Source organism: Anomaloglossus baeobatrachus, chromosome 6 (assembly GCF_048569485.1).
Source record: "Anomaloglossus baeobatrachus isolate aAnoBae1 chromosome 6, aAnoBae1.hap1, whole genome shotgun sequence".
Lineage (NCBI taxonomy): Eukaryota > Metazoa > Chordata > Amphibia > Anura > Aromobatidae > Anomaloglossus > Anomaloglossus baeobatrachus.
Window position 1 is genome coordinate 7,095,332 of NC_134358.1, and position 20,449 is coordinate 7,115,780.

General features: G+C 56.0%; 1 protein-coding gene across 1 annotated transcript in view; it reads left to right on the top strand.

Annotated features, from left to right (window-relative positions):
- The window catches only part of ARHGAP39 (Rho GTPase activating protein 39), a 168,388-nt gene that overhangs the window by 54,481 nt on the left and 93,458 nt on the right, over positions 1-20,449 (top strand). Inside the window, exon 2 of the mRNA XM_075352687.1 lies at positions 15,834-16,268. Coding sequence (XP_075208802.1) covers positions 15,834-16,268 — 435 coding nt within the window. The remainder of the gene's footprint in view (positions 1-15,833; positions 16,269-20,449) is intronic.

The window sequence follows — 20,449 nt, forward strand, 5'->3', positions numbered from 1 at the left end:
ACAATACAAAAGTCCTGTCTTACCATCTGACACTGGTGATAGAATCTTCATTCTCATACTGACCACTTTAGAAGGAGCCTGTCTCTGGAAGAAGCTGAGGAGTCGTGACTGTTGCAGCTGTGGTGTTAGCTGCATTGGAGGAGCTTGGAGTGTTCTCCTTTGTCTATTTCCCACTGTCTGTCTTCCTTCCCTTGTGTTGTATTATTGCAGTGATCAGACTAGTACTCTCGCAAGCCCTCTCACTAGCATGGTGAGTTCAAGGCAAGCGAGAGCCTAGGCACGTGATCGGCGACGGGTGGAAGGCCCCAAATATAGGGAGTGCAGGCATCAGTCTCAGGTGAGTGGCAGGAAGTGACCCCGCTCTCCTCTCCCTAGCACCAGGCACACCATTATATTTTGTTCTCTGTGTACCCCATGTGTTGCAGCGCTCACCACGAGTTTCCTTATTCCTGGTGGAACCTCAGTAGTCACCGTGTGACATGATCACTGGTTATACTGGGTGAGGGTTGGAACAATCACTGGTTACACTGGGAGTACGGGGGACGATCACTGGTTATACTGGGTGAGGGTAGGAACAATCACTGGTTACACTGTGAGTACGGGGGATGATAACTGGTTATACTGGGTGAGGGTAGGAACAATCACTGGTTACACTGGCTGTACAGGGGACGATCACTGGTTATACTGGGTGAGGGTAGGAACAATCACTGGTTACACTGGGTGTACAGGGGACGATCACTGGTTATACTGGGTGAGGGTAGGAACAATCACTGGTTACACTGGGAGTACGGGGGATAATCACTGGTTATACTGGGTGAGGGTAGGAACAATCACTGGTTACACTGTGAGTACGGGGGATGATAACTGGTTATACTGGGTGAGGGTAGGAACAATCACTGGTTACACTGTGAGTACGGGGGATGATCACTGGTTATACTGGGTGAGGGTAGGAACAATCACTGGTTACACTGGGAGTACGGGGGATGATCACTGGTTATACTGGGTGAGGGTAGGAACAATCACTGGTTACACTGGCTGCTCAGGGGGCGATCACTGGTTATACTGGGTGAGGGTAGGAACAATCACTGGTTACACTGTTCCTACCCTCACCCAGTATAACCAGTGATCATCCCCCGTACTCCCAGTGTAACCAGTGATTGTTCCTACCCTCACCCAGTATAACCAGTGATCGCCCCCTGAGCAGCCAGTGTAACCAGTGATTGTTCCTACCCTCACCCAGTATAACCAGTGATCATCCCCCGTACTCCCAGTGTAACCAGTGATTGTTCCTACCCTCACCCAGTATAACCAGTGATCATCCCCCGTACTTACAATCACTGGTTACACTGGGAGTACGGGGGATGATCACTGGTTATACTGGGTGAGGGTAGGAACAATCACTGGTTACACTGGCTGCTCAGGGGGCGATCACTGGTTATACTGGGTGAGGGTAGGAACAATCACTGGTTACACTGTGAGTACGGGGGATGATCACTGGTTATACTGGGTGAGGGTAGGAACAATCACTGGTTACACTGGCTGTACGGGGGGCGATCACTGGTTATACTGGGTGAGGGTAGGAACAATCACTGGTTATACTGGCTGTACGGGGGGTGATCACTGGTTATACTGGGTGAGGGTAGGAACAATCACTGGTTACACTGGTGGCTGTAGGCAGATGATCAGTGGTTATACTCGCAGGGGCAGGATCACTGGTTATACTGGGTGAGGGTAGGAACAATCACTGGTTATACTGGCTGTACGGGGGGGCGATCACTGGTTATACTGGGTGAGGATAGGAACAATCACTGGTTATACTGGCTGTACGGGGGGTGAGCACTGGTTATACTGGGTGAGGGTAGGAACAATCACTGGTTATACTGGCTGTACGGGGGGCGATCACTGGTTATACTGGGTGAGGGTAGGAACAATCACTGGTTACACTGGTGGTTGTAGGCAGATGATCAGTGGTTATACTCGCAGGGGCAGGATCACTGGTTATACTGGGTATAGAAGGGAAGTCACTGGTTATGCTGGGGGGCAATCACTGTATATACTGGGTGCAGGAGGGTGATCACTGCTTATACTGGTGGCTGCTGGGAGTTTCCCGCACACAGCTCAGGTGGGCACAGTGCTCGGGGAGCTGTACGACCTCTCGGGGAGGGGGGGGGCTGTACCACCTCTCGGGGGGGGCTGTACGACCTCCTGGGGGGGCTGTACGATTTCCTGGGGGAGCTGTACGACCTCTTGGGGGGGCTGTACGACCTCTTGGGGGGGCTGTACGACCTCTCGGGGGGGCTGTACGACCTCTCGGGGGGGGCTGTAGGACCTCTCGGAGGGCTGTATAACCTCTCCTGATGGCAGCAGCACAAGGTTTATGTTCTCACTAATAAAAAACACATTTCTTAAATGAGATTGATCGTTGTAAATCTCCGCACCCCCCAAAGTCATAGAAATCAATAATCTCTGCCCGGCAACAGCAGCCACACCCTATCCCGGCATCATTGTGTGCAGGACCCCGTCACACATTCCCCTGACAAGTACGAGTGGTTGAGGGTTCCCCTGACCTAACAGGAGCGGTCGGAGGTTCCCTATGATATTACAGGAGTGGTCGGGGGTTCCCTCTGATATTACAGGAGTGGTCGGAGGTTCCTCTGACCTAACAGGAGCGGTCGGGGGTTCCCTCTGACATAACAGGAGCGGTCGGGGATTCCTCTGATATAACAGGAGCGGTCGGGGGTTCCCTCTGATATAACAGGAGCGGTCGGGGGTTCCTCTGATATAACAGGAGCGGTCCGGGGTTCCTCTGACATAACAGGAGCGGTCGGGGGTTCCTCTGATATAACAGGAGCGGTCGGGGGTTCCCCTGACATAACAGGAGCGGTCGGAGGTTCCCCTGACATAACAGGAGCAGTCGGGGGTTCCTCTGATATAACAGGAGCGGTCGGGGGTTCCCCTGACATAACAGGAGCGGTCGGGGGTTCCCTCTGATATAACAGGAGCGGTCGGGGGTTCCTCTGATATAACAGGAGCGGTCGGAGGTTCCCTATGATATTACAGGAGTGGTCGGGGGTTCCCTCTGATATTACAGGAGTGGTCGGAGGTTCCTCTGACCTAACAGGAGCGGTCGGGGGTTCCTCTGATATAACAGGAGCGGTCGGGGGTTCCCTCTGATATAACAGGAGCGGTCGGGGGTTCCTCTGATATAACAGGAGCGGTCGGAGGTTCCCCTGACATAACAGGAGCGGTCGGGGATTCCTCTGATATAACAGGAGCGGTCGGGGATTCCTCTGATATAACAGGAGCGGTCGGGGGTTCCCTCTGATATTACAGGAGTGGTCGGAGGTTCCTCTGACCTAACAGGAGCGGTCGGGGATTCCTCTGATATAACAGGAGCGGTCGGGGGTTCCTCTGATATAACAGGAGCGGTCGGGGATTCCTCTGATATAACAGGAGCGGTCGGGGATTCCTCTGATATAACAGGAGCGGTCGGGGATTCCTCTGATATAACAGGAGCGGTCGGGGATTCCTCTGATATAACAGGAGCGGTCGGGGGTTCCCTCTGATATAACAGGAGCGGTCGGGGGTTCCTCTGATATAACAGGAGCAGTCGGGGGTTCCCCTGACCTAACAGGAGCAGTCGGGGGTTCCTCTGATATAAGAGGAGCGGTCGGGGGTTCCTCTGATATAACAGGAGCAGTCGGGGGTTCCTCTGATATAACAGGAGCGGTCGGGGGTTCCTCTGATATAACAGGAGCGGTCGGAGGTTCCCCTGACATAACAGGAGCGGTCCGGGGTTCCTCTGACATAACAGGAGCGGTCGGGGGTTCCTCTGATATAACAGGAGCGGTCGGGGGTTCCCCTGACATAACAGGAGCGGTCGGAGGTTCCCCTGACATAACAGGAGCAGTCGGGGGTTCCTCTGATATAACAGGAGCGGTCGGGGGTTCCCCTGACATAACAGGAGCGGTCGGGGGTTCCCTCTGATATAACAGGAGCGGTTGGGGGTTCCTCTGATATAACAGGAGCGGTCGGAGGTTCCCTATGATATTACAGGAGTGGTCGGGGGTTCCCTCTGATATTACAGGAGTGGTCGGAGGTTCCTCTGACCTAACAGGAGCGGTCGGGGATTCCTCTGATATAACAGGAGCGGTCGGGGGTTCCTCTGATATAACAGGAGCGGTCGGAGGTTCCCCTGACATAACAGGAGCGGTCGGGGATTCCTCTGATATAACAGGAGCGGTCGGGGGTTCCCTCTGATATAACAGGAGCGGTCGGGGGTTCCTCTGATATAACAGGAGCGGTCGGGGGTTCCTCTGATATAACAGGAGCGGTCGGGGATTCCTCTGATATAACAGGAGCGGTCGGGGATTCCTCTGATATAACAGGAGCGGTCGGGGATTCCTCTGATATAACAGGAGCGGTCGGGGGTTCCTCTGATATAACAGGAGCGGTCGGGGATTCCTCTGATATAACAGGAGCGGTCGGGGGTTCCTCTGACATAACAGGAGCGGTCGGGGGTTCCTCTGACATAACAGGAGCGGTCGGGGGTTCCTCTGATATAACAGGAGCGGTCGGGGGTTCCTCTGACATAACAGGAGCGGTCGGGGGTTCCCTCTGATATAAGAGGAGCGGTCGGGGGTTCCTCTGATATAACAGGAGCGGTCGGGGATTCCTCTGATATAACAGGAGCGGTCGGGGGTTCCTCTGATATAACAGGAGCGGTCGGGGGTTCCTCTGATATAACAGGAGCGGTCGGGGGTCCCTCTGATATAACAGGAGTGGTCGGGGGTTCCTCCGACATAACAGGAGCGGTCGGGGGTTCCTCTGATATAACAGGAGCGGTCGGGGGTTCCTCTGATATAACAGGAGCGGTCGGGGATTCCTCTGATATAACAGGAGCGGTCGGGGGTCCCTCTGATATAACAGGAGTGGTCGGGGGTTCCTCCGACATAACAGGAGCGGTCGGGGGTTCCTCTGACATAACAGGAGAGGTCGGGGGTTCCTCTGATATAACAGGAGCGGTCGGGGATTCCTCTGACATAACAGGAGCGGTCGGGGGTTCCCTCTGATATAAGAGGAGCGGTCGGGGGTTCCTCTGATATAACAGGAGCGGTCGGGGATTCCTCTGATATAACAGGAGCGGTCGGGGGTTCCTCTGATATAACAGGAGCGGTCGGGGGTTCCTCTGATATAACAGGAGCGGTCGGGGGTCCCTCTGATATAACAGGAGTGGTCGGGGGTTCCTCCGACATAACAGGAGCGGTCGGGGGTTCCTCTGATATAACAGGAGCGGTCGGGGGTTCCTCTGATATAACAGGAGCGGTCGGGGATTCCTCTGATATAACAGGAGCGGTCGGGGGTTCCTCTGACATAACAGGAGCGGTCGGGGGTTCCTCTGATATAACAGGAGCGGTCGGGGGTCCCTCTGATATAACAGGAGTGGTCGGGGGTTCCTCCGACATAACAGGAGCAGTCGGGGGTCCCTCTGATATAACAGGAGCGGTCGGGGGTTCCTCTGATATAACAGGAGCGGTCGGGGGTTCCTCTGATATAACAGGAGCGGTCGGGGATTCCTCTGATATAACAGGAGCGGTCGGGGATTCCTCTGACATAACAGGAGCGGTCGGGGGTTCCTCTGATATAACAGGAGCGGTCGGGGGTTCCTCTGACATAACAGGAGCGGTCGGGGATTCCTCTGATATAACAGGAGCGGTCGGGGGTTCCCTCTGATATAAGAGGAGCGGTCGGGGGTTCCTCTGATATAACAGGAGCGGTCGGGGGTTCCTCTGATATAACAGGAGCGGTCGGGTGTTCCTCTGATATAACAGGAGCGGTCGGGGGTTTCTCTGACATAACAGGAGCGGTCGGGGGTTCCTCTGACCTAACAGGAGCGGTCGGGGATTCCTCTGATATAACAGGAGCGGTCGGGGGTTCCTCTGATATAACAGGAGCGGTCGGGGATTCCTCTGATATAACAGGAGCGGTCGGGGATTCCTCTGATATAACAGGAGCGGTCGGGGATTCCTCTGATATAACAGGAGCGGTCGGGGATTCCTCTGATATAACAGGAGCGGTCGGGGGTTCCCTCTGATATAACAGGAGCGGTCGGGGGTTCCTCTGATATAACAGGAGCAGTCGGGGGTTCCTCTGATATAAGAGGAGCGGTCGGGGGTTCCTCTGATATAACAGGAGCAGTCGGGGGTTCCTCTGATATAACAGGAGCGGTCGGAGGTTCCCCTGACATAACAGGAGCGGTCCGGGGTTCCTCTGACATAACAGGAGCGGTCGGGGGTTCCTCTGATATAACAGGAGCGGTCGGGGGTTCCCCTGACATAACAGGAGCGGTCGGAGGTTCCCCTGACATAACAGGAGCAGTCGGGGGTTCCTCTGATATAACAGGAGCGGTCGGGGGTTCCCCTGACATAACAGGAGCGGTCGGGGGTTCCCTCTGATATAACAGGAGCGGTCGGGGGTTCCTCTGATATAACAGGAGCGGTCGGAGGTTCCCTATGATATTACAGGAGTGGTCGGGGGTTCCCTCTGATATTACAGGAGTGGTCGGAGGTTCCTCTGACCTAACAGGAGCGGTCGGGGGTTCCTCTGATATAACAGGAGCGGTCGGGGATTCCTCTGATATAACAGGAGCGGTCGGGGATTCCTCTGATATAACAGGAGCGGTCGGGGATTCCTCTGATATAACAGGAGCGGTCGGGGGTTCCTCTGATATAACAGGAGCGGTCGGGGATTCCTCTGATATAACAGGAGCGGTCGGGGGTTCCTCTGACATAACAGGAGCGGTCGGGGGTTCCTCTGACATAACAGGAGCGGTCGGGGGTTCCTCTGATATAACAGGAGCGGTCGGGGGTTCCTCTGACATAACAGGAGCGGTCGGGGATTCCTCTGACATAACAGGAGCGGTCGGGGGTTCCCTCTGATATAAGAGGAGCGGTCGGGGGTTCCTCTGATATAACAGGAGCGGTCGGGGGTTCCTCTGATATAACAGGAGCGGTCGGGGGTCCCTCTGATATAACAGGAGTGGTCGGGGGTTCCTCCGACATAACAGGAGCGGTCGGGGGTTCCTCTGATATAACAGGAGCGGTCGGGGGTTCCTCTGATATAACAGGAGCGGTCGGGGATTCCTCTGATATAACAGGAGCGGTCGGGGGTTCCTCTGACATAACAGGAGCGGTCGGGGGTTCCTCTGATATAACAGGAGCGGTCGGGGGTCCCTCTGATATAACAGGAGTGGTCGGGGGTTCCTCCGACATAACAGGAGCAGTCGGGGGTCCCTCTGATATAACAGGAGCGGTCGGGGGTTCCTCTGATATAACAGGAGCGGTCGGGGGTTCCTCTGATATAACAGGAGCGGTCGGGGATTCCTCTGATATAACAGGAGCGGTCGGGGATTCCTCTGACATAACAGGAGCGGTCGGGGGTTCCTCTGATATAACAGGAGCGGTCGGGGGTTCCTCTGACATAACAGGAGCGGTCGGGGATTCCTCTGATATAACAGGAGCGGTCGGGGGTTCCCTCTGATATAACAGGAGCGGTCGGGGGTTCCTCTGATATAACAGGAGCGGTCGGGGGTTCCTCTGATATAACAGGAGCGGTCGGGTGTTCCTCTGATATAACAGGAGCGGTCGGGGGTTCCTCTGACCTAACAGGAGCGGTCGGGGATTCCTCTGATATAACAGGAGCGGTCGGGGGTTCCTCTGATATAACAGGAGAGGTCGGGGGTTCCTCTGATATAACAGGAGCGGTCGGGGATTCCTCTGATATAACAGGAGCGGTCGGGGATTCCTCTGATATAACAGGAGCGGTCGGGGATTCCTCTGATATAACAGGAGCGGTCGGGGATTCCTCTGATATAACAGGAGCGGTCGGGGATTCCTCTGATATAACAGGAGCGGTCGGGGGTTCCCTCTGATATAACAGGAGCGGTCGGGGGTTCCTCTGATATAACAGGAGCAGTCGGGGGTTCCCCTGACCTAACAGGAGCAGTCGGGGGTTCCTCTGATATAAGAGGAGCGGTCGGGGGTTCCTCTGATATAACAGGAGCAGTCGGGGGTTCCTCTGATATAACAGGAGCGGTCGGGGGTTCCTCTGATATAACAGGAGCGGTCGGAGGTTCCCCTGACATAACAGGAGCGGTCCGGGGTTCCTCTGACATAACAGGAGCGGTCGGGGGTTCCTCTGATATAACAGGAGCGGTCGGGGGTTCCCCTGACATAACAGGAGCGGTCGGAGGTTCCCCTGACATAACAGGAGCAGTCGGGGGTTCCTCTGATATAACAGGAGCGGTCGGGGGTTCCCCTGACATAACAGGAGCGGTCGGGGGTTCCCTCTGATATAACAAGAGCGGTCGGGGGTTCCTCTGATATAACAGGAGCGGTCGGAGGTTCCCTATGATATTACAGGAGTGGTCGGGGGTTCCCTCTGATATTACAGGAGTGGTCGGAGGTTCCTCTGACCTAACAGGAGCGGTCGGGGGTTCCTCTGATATAACAGGAGCGGTCGGGGATTCCTCTGATATAACAGGAGCGGTCGGGGGTTCCTCTGATATAACAGGAGCGGTCGGAGGTTCCCCTGACATAACAGGAGCGGTCGGGGATTCCTCTGATATAACAGGAGCGGTCGGGGATTCCTCTGATATAACAGGAGCGGTCGGGGATTCCTCTGATATAACAGGAGCGGTCGGGGGTTCCTCTGATATAACAGGAGCGGTCGGGGATTCCTCTGATATAACAGGAGCGGTCGGGGGTTCCTCTGACATAACAGGAGCGGTCGGGGGTTCCTCTGACATAACAGGAGCGGTCGGGGGTTCCTCTGATATAACAGGAGCGGTCGGGGGTTCCTTTGACATAACAGGAGCGGTCGGGGATTCCTCTGACATAACAGGAGCGGTCGGGGGTTCCCTCTGATATAAGAGGAGCGGTCGGGGGTTCCTCTGATATAACAGGAGCGGTCGGGGATTCCTCTGATATAACAGGAGCGGTCGGGGGTTCCTCTGATATAACAGGAGCGGTCGGGGGTTCCTCTGATATAACAGGAGCGGTCGGGGGTCCCTCTGATATAACAGGAGTGGTCGGGGGTTCCTCCGACATAACAGGAGCGGTCGGGGGTTCCTCTGATATAACAGGAGCGGTCGGGGGTTCCTCTGATATAACAGGAGCGGTCGGGGATTCCTCTGATATAACAGGAGCGGTCGGGGGTTCCTCTGACATAACAGGAGCGGTCGGGGGTCCCTCTGATATAACAGGAGCGGTCGGGGGTCCCTCTGATATAACAGGAGTGGTCGGGGGTTCCTCCGACATAACAGGAGCAGTCGGGGGTCCCTCTGATATAACAGGAGCGGTCGGGGGTTCCTCTGATATAACAGGAGCGGTCGGGGGTTCCTCTGATATAACAGGAGCGGTCGGGGATTCCTCTGATATAACAGGAGCGGTCGGGGATTCCTCTGATATAACAGGAGCGGTCGGGGGTTCCCTCTGATATAAGAGGAGCGGTCGGGGGTTCCTCTGATATAACAGGAGCGGTCGGGGGTTCCTCTGATATAACAGGAGCGGTCGGGTGTTCCTCTGATATAACAGGAGCGGTCGGGGGTTTCTCTGACATAACAGGAGCGGTCGGGGGTTCCTCTGACATAACAGGAGCGGTCGGGGATTCCTCTGATATAACAGGAGCGGTCGGGGATTCCTCTGATATAACAGGAGCGGTCGGGGGTTCCTCTGATATAACAGGAGCGGTCGGGGATTCCTCTGATATAACAGGAGCGGTCGGGGGTTCCTCTGACATAACAGCAGCGGTCGGGGGTTCCTCTGACATAACAGGAGCGGTCGGGGGTTCCTCTGATATAACAGGAGCGGTCGGGGGTCCCTCTGATATAACAGGAGCGGTCGGGGGTTCCTCCGACATAACAGGAGCAGTCGGGGGTCCCTCTGATATAACAGGAGCGGTCGGGGGTTCCTCTGATATAACAGGAGCGGTCGGGGGTTCCTCTGATATAACAGGAGCGGTCGGGGGTTCCTCTGACATAACAGGAGCGGTCGGGGGTCCCTCTGATATAACAGGAGCGGTCGGGGGTTCCTCTGATATAACAGGAGCGGTCGGGGGTTCCTCTGATATAACAGGAGCGGTCGGGGGTTCCTCTGACATAACAGGAGCGGTCGGGGGTCCCTCTGATATAACAGGAGCGGTCGGGGGTTCCTCTGATATAACAGGAGCGGTCGGGGGTTTCTCTGACATAACAGGAGCGGTCGGGGGTTCCCCTGACATAACAGGAGCGGTCGGGGGTTCCTCTGATATAACAGGAGCGGTCGGGGGTTCCTCTGATATAACAGGAGCGGTCGGGGGTTCCTCTGATATAACAGGAGCGGTCGGGGGTTCCTCTGATATAACAGGAGCGGTCGGGGGTTCCCTCTGATATAACAGGAGCGGTCGGGGGTTCCCTCTGATATAACAGGAGCGGTCGGGGGTTCCTCTGACATAACAGGAGTGGTCGGAGGTCCCTCTGATATAACAGGAGCGGTCGGGGGTTCCTCTGATATAACAGGAGCGGTCGAGGGTTCCTCTGACATAACAGGAGTGGTCGGAGGTCCCTCTGATATAACAGGAGCGGTCGGGGGTTCCTCTGATATAACAGGAGCGGTCGGGGGTTCCTCTGACATAACAGGAGCGGTCGGGGGTTCCTCTGATATAACAGGAGCGGTCGGGGGTTCCTCTGACATAACAGGAGCGGTCGGGGGTTCCTCTGACATAACAGGAGCGGTCGGGGGTTTCTCTGATATAACAGGAGCGGTTGGGGGTTCCTCTGACATAACAGGAGCGGTCGGGGGTTTCTCTGATATAACAGGAGCGGTTGGGGGTTCCTCTGACATAACAGGAGCGGTCGGGGGTTCCTCTGACAACAGGAGAGGTCGGGGGTTCCTCTGATATAACAGGAGCGGTCGGGGGTTTCTCTGACATAACAGGAGCGGTCGGGGGTTTCTCTGATATAACAGGAGCGGTCGGGGGTTCCTCTGACATAACAGGAGCGGTCGGGGGTTCCTCTGATATAACAGGAGTGGTCGGGGGTTCCTCTGACATAACAGGAGTGGTCGGGGGTTCCTCTGACATAACAGGAGCGGTCGGGGGTTCCTCTGACATAACAGGAGCGGTCGGGGGTTCCTCTGATATAACAGGAGCGGTCGGGGGTTCCTCTGATATAACAGGAGCGGTCGGGGGTTCCTCTGACATAACAGGAGCGGTCGGGGGTTCCTCTGACATAACAGGAGCGGTCGGGGGTTCCTCTGACATAACAGGAGCGGTTGGGGGTTCCTCTGACATAACAGGAGCGGTCGGGGGTTCCCCTGACATAATAGGAACTTTCGGGGGATCACCTGACATAACAGGAGCGGCCGGGAATCACACGTTGTATCTTCTCTGTGCTGATTGTGGCCCCGGCACAGTGGCGGATATCACATCCTTGTCCTGCTAGACTAAATGGCGGCCACTAATGTATTGTGAGGAAAGGAAAAGCCAAATAATGGTGATCACGGGGTAGCATGCCTGTGTATACTGGGAGCACGGGGTAGCATGCCTCTGTATACTGGGAGCACTGGGTAGCATGCCTGTGTATACTGGGAGCACTGGGTAGGATGCCTCTGTATACTGGGAGCACGGGGTAGCATGCCTCTGTATACTGGGAGGACGGGGTAGCATGCCTCTGTATACTGGGAGCACTGGGTAGCATGCCTCTGTATACTGGGAGCACTGGGTAGCATGCCTCTGTATACTGGGAGCACTGGGTAGCATGCCTCTGTATACTGGGAGCACTGGGTAGCATGCCTCTGTATACTGGGAGCACTGGGTAGGATGCCTCTGTATACTGGGAGCACGGGGTAGCATGCCTCTGTATACTGGGAGCACGGGGTAGCATGTCTCTGTATACTGGGAGCACGGGGTAGCATGCCTGTGTATACTGGGAGCACTGGGTAGGATGCCTCTGTATACTGGGAGCACGGGGTAGCATGCCTCTGTATACTGGGAGGACGGGGTAGCATGCCTCTGTATACTGGGAGCACTGGGTAGCATGCCTCTGTATACTGGGAGCACTGGGTAGCATGCCTCTTTATACTGGGAGCACTGGGTAGCATGCCTCTGTATACTGGGAGCACTGGGTAGCATGCCTCTGTATACTGGGAGCACGGGGTAGCATGCCTCTGTATACTGGGAGCACGGGGTAGCATGCCTCTGTATACTGGGAGCACGGGGTAGCATGCCTCTGTATACTGGGAGCACGGGGTAGCATGCCTCTGTATACTGGGAGCACTGGGTAGCATGCCTCTGTATACTGGGAGCACTGGGTAGGATGCCTCTGTATACTGGGAGCACGGGGTAGCATGCCTCTGTATACTGGGAGCACGGGGTAGCATGTCTCTGTATACTGGGAGCACTGGGTAGCATGCCTCTGTATACTGGGAGCACTGGGTAGCATGCCTCTGTATACTGGGAGCACTGGGTAGCATGCCTCTGTATACTGGGAGCACTGGGTAGCATGCCTCTGTATACTGGGAGCACTGGGTAGCATGCCTCTGTATACTGGGAGCACTGGGTAGCATGCCTCTGTATACTGGGAGCACGGGGTAGCATGCCTCTGTATACTGGGAGCACTGGGTAACATGCCTCTGTATACTGGGAGGACTGGGTAGCATGCCTCTGTATACTGGGAGCACTGGGTAGCATGCCTCTGTATACTGGGAGCACTGGGTAGCATGCCTCTGTATACTGGGAGCACTGGGTAGCATGCCTCTGTATACTGGGAGCACTGGGTAGCATGCCTCTGTATACTGGGAGCACTGGGTAGCATGCCTCTGTATACTGGGAGCACTGGGTAGCATGCCTCTGTATACTGGGAGCACTGGGTAGCATGCCTCTGTATACTGGGAGCACGGGGTAGCATGCCTCTGTATACTGGGAGCACGGGGTAGCATGCCTCTGTATACTGGGAGCACTGGGTAACATGCCTCTGTATACTGGGAGGACTGGGTAGCATGCCTCTGTATACTGGGAGCACTGGGTAGCATGCCTCTGTATACTGGGAGCACGGGGTAGCATGCCTCTGTATACTGGGAGCACGGGGTAGCATGCCTCTGTATACTGGGAGCACGGGGTAGCATGCCTCTGTATACTGGGAGGACTGGGTAGCATGCCTCTGTATACTGGGAGCACGGGGTAGCATGCCTCTGTATACTGGGAGCACGGGGTAGCATGCCTCTGTATACTGGGAGCACGGGGTAGCATGCCTCTGTATACTGGGAGCACTGGGTAGCATGCCTCTGTATACTGGGAGCACGGGGTAGCATGCCTCTGTATACTGGGAGCACGGGGTAGCATGCCTCTGTATACTGGGAGCACTGGGTAGCATGCCTCTGTATACTGGGAGCACGGGGTAGCATGCCTCTGTATACTGGGAGCACTGGGTAGCATGCCTCTGTATACTGGGAGCACGGGGTAGCATGCCTCTGTATACTGGGAGCACTGGGTAGCATGTCTCTGTATACTGGGAGCACTGGGTAGCATGCCTCTGTATACTGGGAGCACAGGGTAGCATGCCTCTGTATACTGGGAGCACTGGGTAGCATGCCTCTGTATACTGGGAGCACAGGGTAGCATGCCTCTGTATACTGGGAGGACTGGGTAGCATGCCTCTGTATACTGGGAGCACTGGGTAGCATGCCTCTGTATACTGGGAGCACTGGGTAGCATGCCTCTGTATACTGGGAGCACTGGGTAGCATGCCTCTGTATACTGGGAGGACTGGGTAGCATGCCTCTGTATACTGGGAGCACGGGGTAGCATGCCTCTGTATACTGGGAGCACTGGGTGACAGTGTATTCAGAGATGCCCCTTCCCCCATTGCGGAGTGTCTTCCTGCGCAGCATCTGCGGAGTCTGTGGAGTGTGAATAAGTCGCTGGCTGTCGTCCGCGCTGATTACAGGACGCGGCTCCGGCTGCAGCGTTATGTAAGATCTGCCATCAGTCAGTATAAAGCGAGGAGACGTCTCCTCCACCGCCTCCACTGATAGTGGGGAGTACTCAGCCGCGTGTGCTGCTCATCAATACCGCCACATCAGGCCGGGGTATCAGTGTCAGGCATTTCCATCAGTCTCTCCTCTGCTCCAGCTCTCCTTCAGTTTACTGCGATGTCTCCCATACACACACACGAGGGATTTCTGCTCTCCTGCCTCTGTGTGGTGCATGCTCAGAAGCAGCAGCAGCAGCATGGAGAGCATTATACAGCAGTACTGAGCAGTGTAGCTGTATATCCAGCACTGGGGTGAGATAAACACCTGATAGAAAGCAGCAGCATTGAGGGCATTATACAGCAGTACTGAGCAGTGTATATGTATATCCAGCACTGGGGTGAGATAAACACCTGATAGATAGAAAGCAGCAGCAGCATGGAGGGCATTACACAGCAGTACTGAGCAGTGTAGATGGGAATCCAGCTGTGGGGTGAGATAAACACCTGATAGAAAGCAGCAGCAGCATGGAGGGCATCATACAGCAGTACTGAGCAGTGTAGCTGTATATCCAGCACTGGGGTGAGATAAACACCTGATAGAAAGCAGCAGCAGCAGCATGGAGGACATTATACAGCAGTACTGAGCAGTGTAGATGTATATCCAGCACTGGGGTGAGATAAACACCTGATAGAAAGAAGGAGCAGCATGGAGGACATTATACAGCAGTACTGAGCAGTGTAGATGTATATCCAGCACTGGGGTGAGATAAACACCTGATAGAAAGCAGTAGCAGCATGGAGGACATTATACAGCAGTACTGAGCAGTGTAGCTGGGAATCCAGCACTGGGGTGAGATAAACACCTGATAGAAAGCAGCAGCAGCATGGAGGGCATCATACAGCAGTACTGAGCAGTGTAGCTGTGAATCCAGCACTGGGGTGAGATAAACACCTGATAGAAAGCAGCAGCAGCATGGAGGACATTACACAGCAGTACTGAGCAGTGTAGCTGTGAATCCAGCACTGGGGTGAGATAAACACCTGATAGAAAGCAGCAGCAGCATGGAGGGCATCATACAGCAGTACTGAGCAGTGTAGCTGTGAATCCAGCACTGGGGTGAGATTATAGAAAGCAGCAGCAGCATGGAGGACATTACACTGCAGTACTGAGCAGTGTAGCTGTCAATCCAGCACTGGGGTGAGATAAACACCTGATAGAAAGCAGCAGCAGCATGGAGGGCATCATACAGCAGTACTGAGCAGTGTAGCTGTGAATCCAGCACTGGGGTGATATTATAGAAAGCAGCAGCAGCAGCATGGAGGACATTACACTGCAGTACTGAGCAGTGTAGCTGTCAATCCAGCACTGGGAGAGATGAAACACTTACTGGAAAGCATCATCACGGAGGGCATCATACAGCAGTAAGGAGCAGTGTAGCTGTGAATCCAGTGCTGGAGTGGGATAAAGCGAGAGGAAAGCAGCGGCATGGCGGATATTGTACAGTGTAGCTGTGAACTCAGGACTAGGGTGAGATGAAACACTTACTGGTTATTCCCAGCTTTATAAATGGGAATTGTCAAAAATACAAGCAATTTTATCATTTACTGCTGACATTTTTATTTACCGCTCGTTGCTGTGGAGACCGACCACCGCTGCTAAACCGCTTACAAGACTTTTGTAAGTTGTCCAGGCTCAGTGGAGCGCAGCGCTTACAAGCTAGACAGCAGCGGTGTCCTGCGCGATGTCTCAGCCGTCGTCTGAGATGTAGAAATATGCGGTGAAATCATTCCAGATTAAATTGATGTTTTGTTTCTTCCTTTTTAGGCTGGAATGGGTGGAAATCATCGAGCCCCGGACCCGGGAGTGCATGTACGCCAACCTGATCACCGGGGAGTGCGTGTGGGATCCCCCGGCCGGCGTCCGGATAAAGCGCACCAACGAGAACCAGTGGTGGGAACTGTTTGACCCCAATACATCCCGATTCTACTACTACAACGCCAGCACCCAGAGGACCGTCTGGCACCGGCCACAAAACTGTGATATCATCCCCCTAGCCAAACTACAGACCCTGAAACAGAACACCGAGTCCCCCCGAGCGTCCACCGAAAACAGCCCGGGGCGGGGCAGCACCATCAGCCGGGAGGGCAGCACCAGCTCGTCCCTGGAGCAGGAGCTGGACGGGGGCGACAAGTGCCCCGAGCAAGTCAAGGCCAACCGGCACTCCGCCCCGTACTTTGTGGTGAAGGAGGACTCGGACAGGTACTGTACTGCGGGGGCCGGGGGCTCAGAGCCGGGGACCTGGGGACCATTGTTGTGCTTCACAAATGAGACAATGCCCTATAGATCCTCCACTGCTGCGCATGAGGCTCGTGTAATAATAATAATACACTAATACATACACTCATAAAGCAGAGTGTATGTGTGTGTGTGTGTGTGTGCGCTGTGTGTGTGTGTGTATATGTGTGTATGTCCGCTAAAGGAATCCGCACCGTCGCATTTACAATCACGAAATTTTGCACAGACGCCCCATGTGACCCAGGAAACGTCATAGACTATGTTTTGAGTGGAAAATGTAACCCTGCGCTTTACAGTTACTCTCCAGAAAACATGCCTTCATTAAAGTGAATGGAGCCTGGAACTACAGGTTATTAATAGCAGCTGTGATTGGTTGCTATAGGAACAAAATACATTGTTAGTATAAGAAGCTTATATGTGAGGTAATAAGATATCGGTAGGGAGACGGATAGAGACAGAAAGAGACACAGACAGACTGTGAAAGAGACAGAGAAAGACAGATGGGGAAAGAGAGACCTTTATAGAGACAGAGAAATAGAGACAGACAGGAAAAGACACAGACAAAGAGATGGACAAAGACAGACAGGGAAAGAGACAGGAAAAGAGATGGCAAGACAGACGGGGAAAGGGACAGACGGGGAAAGGGACAGACGGGGAAAGGGACAGACGGGGAAAGGGACAGACGGGGAAAGGGACAGACGGGGAAAGGGACAGACGGGGAAAGGGACAGACGGGGAAAGGGACAGACGGGGAAAGGGACAGACGGGGAAAGGGACAGACGGGGAAAGGGACAGACGGGGAAAGGGACAGACGGGGAAAGGGACAGACGGGGAAAGGGACAGACACAGACTTAGAGACAGGCACAGAGATAGAGAGACTGATACAAAGACAGACACAGAGAGATAGAAACAGACAGACAGAGACATAGACACAGACAGAGACTGGGAGAGAGACCGTTACTACACCGGGCAACGCCGGGGTCTACAGCTAGTAATAATAATAATATATTTATTAATTTATATAGCGCTATTAATTCCGCAGCGCTTTACATACATTGGCAACACTGTCCCCATTGGGGCTCACAATCTAGAGTTCCTGTCTGTGTGTCTTTGGAAGTGTGGGAGGAAACCCACGCAAACACGGGGAGAACACACAAACTCCTTGCAGATGGTGTCCTTGGTGGGATTTGTACCCAGGATCACGCCATCGCCCAGTCTCCCCCGTGTCCAGATCTCTCCCGTGTCTCACCGTCGCCCGTGTCCAGATCACGCCATCGCCCAGTCTCCCCCGTGTCCAGATCTCTCCCGTGTCTCACCGTCGCCCGTGTCCAGATCACGCCATCGCCCAGTCTCCCCTGTGTCCAGATCTCTCCCGTGTCTCACCGTCGCCCGTGTCCAGATCTCGCCCGTGTCCCGTCACCCGTGTCCAGATCTCTCCCGTGTCCCACCGTCGCCCGTGTCCAGATCTCTCCCGTGTCCCACCGTCGCCCGTGTCCAGATCTCTCCCGTGTCCCACCGTCGCCCGTGTCCAGATCTCTCCCGTGTCCCACCGTCGCCCGTGTCCAGATCTCTCCCGTGTCCCACCGTCGCCCGTGTCCAGATCTCGCCTGTGTCCCACCGTCGCCCGTTTCCAGATCTCGCCCGTGTCCAGATCTCGCCCGTGTCCCACCGTCGCCCGTGCCCCGATCTCGCCCGTGTCCCGATCTCGCCCGTGTCCCGATCTCGCCCGTCTCCCGATCTCGCCCGTGTCCAGATCTCGCCCGTGTCCCGTCATTGCCCATGTCCTGCAGTCTCCCGTGTCCCACCGTCACTCATGCCCTGAGTTTGCCCACATCCCACCCTCGTTTGTGTCCAGACATCGCCCGTATGCCGCCTTCGCCCGTTTATCGAGGAGCAATACCCGGAGTTCTGTCAGCCTGTGCCAATACTGCGCAGTCTGGCACCACATATTGGGTAAACCTCATGATTGAGCTCCTGGGAATGCCGGGGCTGCGGCACTGGTATAATGCGCCACTTTCTTAACTGTTGGCTTCCGGCACAGGGACGTTACCAGACACCCCGCAGGTTAAAGCATGCTGGACAGCCGGGGTGCGGAGCCACAGGATGGAGGAAACGGTGCAAAGTGGGAAACCGTCCTCCGGTGCAGATGTGATTGTGTTCATGGTCTGCGGCGTCACTGTCTCTGCTCTGGACGCTCCCAGGGCACAGAGAAGGGAAGGATGGGACGGTTTCCCCCCAGGATGTGCTCCGGTACTGCTTATACTCCACTCCCGTCACCGGGCGGCTCTGGGGCACAGAGGAGGGAAAGACGGGACGGTTTCCTAAGGGGGATGTGCTCCGGTACTGCTCATACTCCACTCCCGTCACCGGGCGGCTCTGGGGCACAGAGGAGGGGAGGACGGGACGGTTTCCCCCCAGGATGTGCTCCGGTACTGCTCATACCTCGCTCCCGTCACCGGGTGGCTCTGGGGCACAGAGGAAGGAAGGATGGGACGGTTTCCTAAGGGGGATGTGCTCCGGTACTGCTCATACTCCACTCCCGTTACCGGGCGGCTCTGGGGCACAGAGGAAGGAAGGATGGGACGGTTTCCCCCCAGGATGTGCTCCGGTGCTCCTCATACCCCGGTCCCGTCACCGGGTGGCTCTGGGGCACAGAGGAGGGGAGGATGGGACGGTTTCCCCCAGGATGTGCTCCGGTACTGCTCATACTCCACTCCTGTCACCGGGCAGCTCTGGGGCACAGAGGAAGGAAGGATGGGACGGTTTCCCCCCAGGATGTGCTCCGGTACTGCTCATACTCCGCTCCCGTCACCGGGCGGCTCTGGGGCACAGAGGAGGGGAGGACGGGACGGTTTCCTAAGGGGGATGTGCTCCGGTGCTCCTCATACCCCGCTCCCGTCACCGGGCGGCTCTGGGGCACAGAGGAAGGAAGGATGGGACGGTTTCCTAAGGGGGATGTGCTCCGGTACTGCTCATACTCCATTCCCGTCCCCGGGCGGCTCTGGGGCACAGAGGAGGGAAAGACGGGACGGTTTCCCCCCAGGATGTGCTCCGGTGCTCCTCATACCCCGCTCCCGTCACCGGGCGGCTCTGGGGCACAGAGGAGGGGAGGACGGGACGGTTTCCCCCCAGGATGTGCTCCGGTGCTCCTCATACCCCGCTCCCGTCACCGGGTGGCTCTGGGGCACAGAGGAGGGGAGGACGGGACGGTTTCCCCCCAGGATGTGCTCCGGTACTGCTTATACTCCACTCCCGTCACCGGGCGGCTCTGGGGCACAGAGGAGGGGAGGACGGGACGGTTTCCCCCCAGGATGTGCTCCGGTGCTCCTCATACCCCACTCCCGTCACCGGGTGGCTCTGGGGCACAGAGGAGGGGAGGACGGGACGGTTTCCCCCCAGGATGTACTCCGGTGCTCCTCATACCCCACTCCCGTCACCGAGCGGCTCTGGGGCACAGAGGAGGGGAGGACGGGACGGTTTCCCCCCAGGATGTGCTCCGGTGCTCCTCATACCCCGCTCCCGTCACCGGGTGGCTCTGGGGCACAGAGGAGGGGAGGACGGGACGGTTTCCCCCTAGGATGTGCTCCGGTACTGCTTATACTCCACTCCCGTCACCGGGCGGCTCTGGGGCACAGAGGAGGGGAGGACGGGACGGTTTCCCCCCAGGATGTGCTCCGGTGCTCCTCATACCCCACTCCCGTCACCGGGTGGCTCTGCGGCCGGTCACTGAGGCGTCGCTCTGAAATCCTTCATCAGACAAGTCCTGACCCATTTCTATCACATTTCATTCTCCAGCCTCTGTTCAGCCGCAGCCGAGACCCCGCGTCACATCCATGTGAGGGAGTGCGAGCCCCCGGGGTATCATCCCAAAATGAGGGGGACGCGGGCGGAGAAGACTCTAACCTCACTACACAGCGAGGACGGGGAACCCCAATCTGTGAGGCCTCAACGTGGAGCCTTCCTGACCACTGCAGAGACCCCACAATGGCCAGGGTCATCGGGGTACACACACAGCAAGAGGGGTGTCAGGAACTGCCCCCACCAATCAGTGGTGCTGCACTGACCGTGGTGGGAGTACCGGGACCCCCTCCAATTATTCATGACACTGACCCCTGTATCCTCTGCAGTGTATGGTGTATGGTCTGA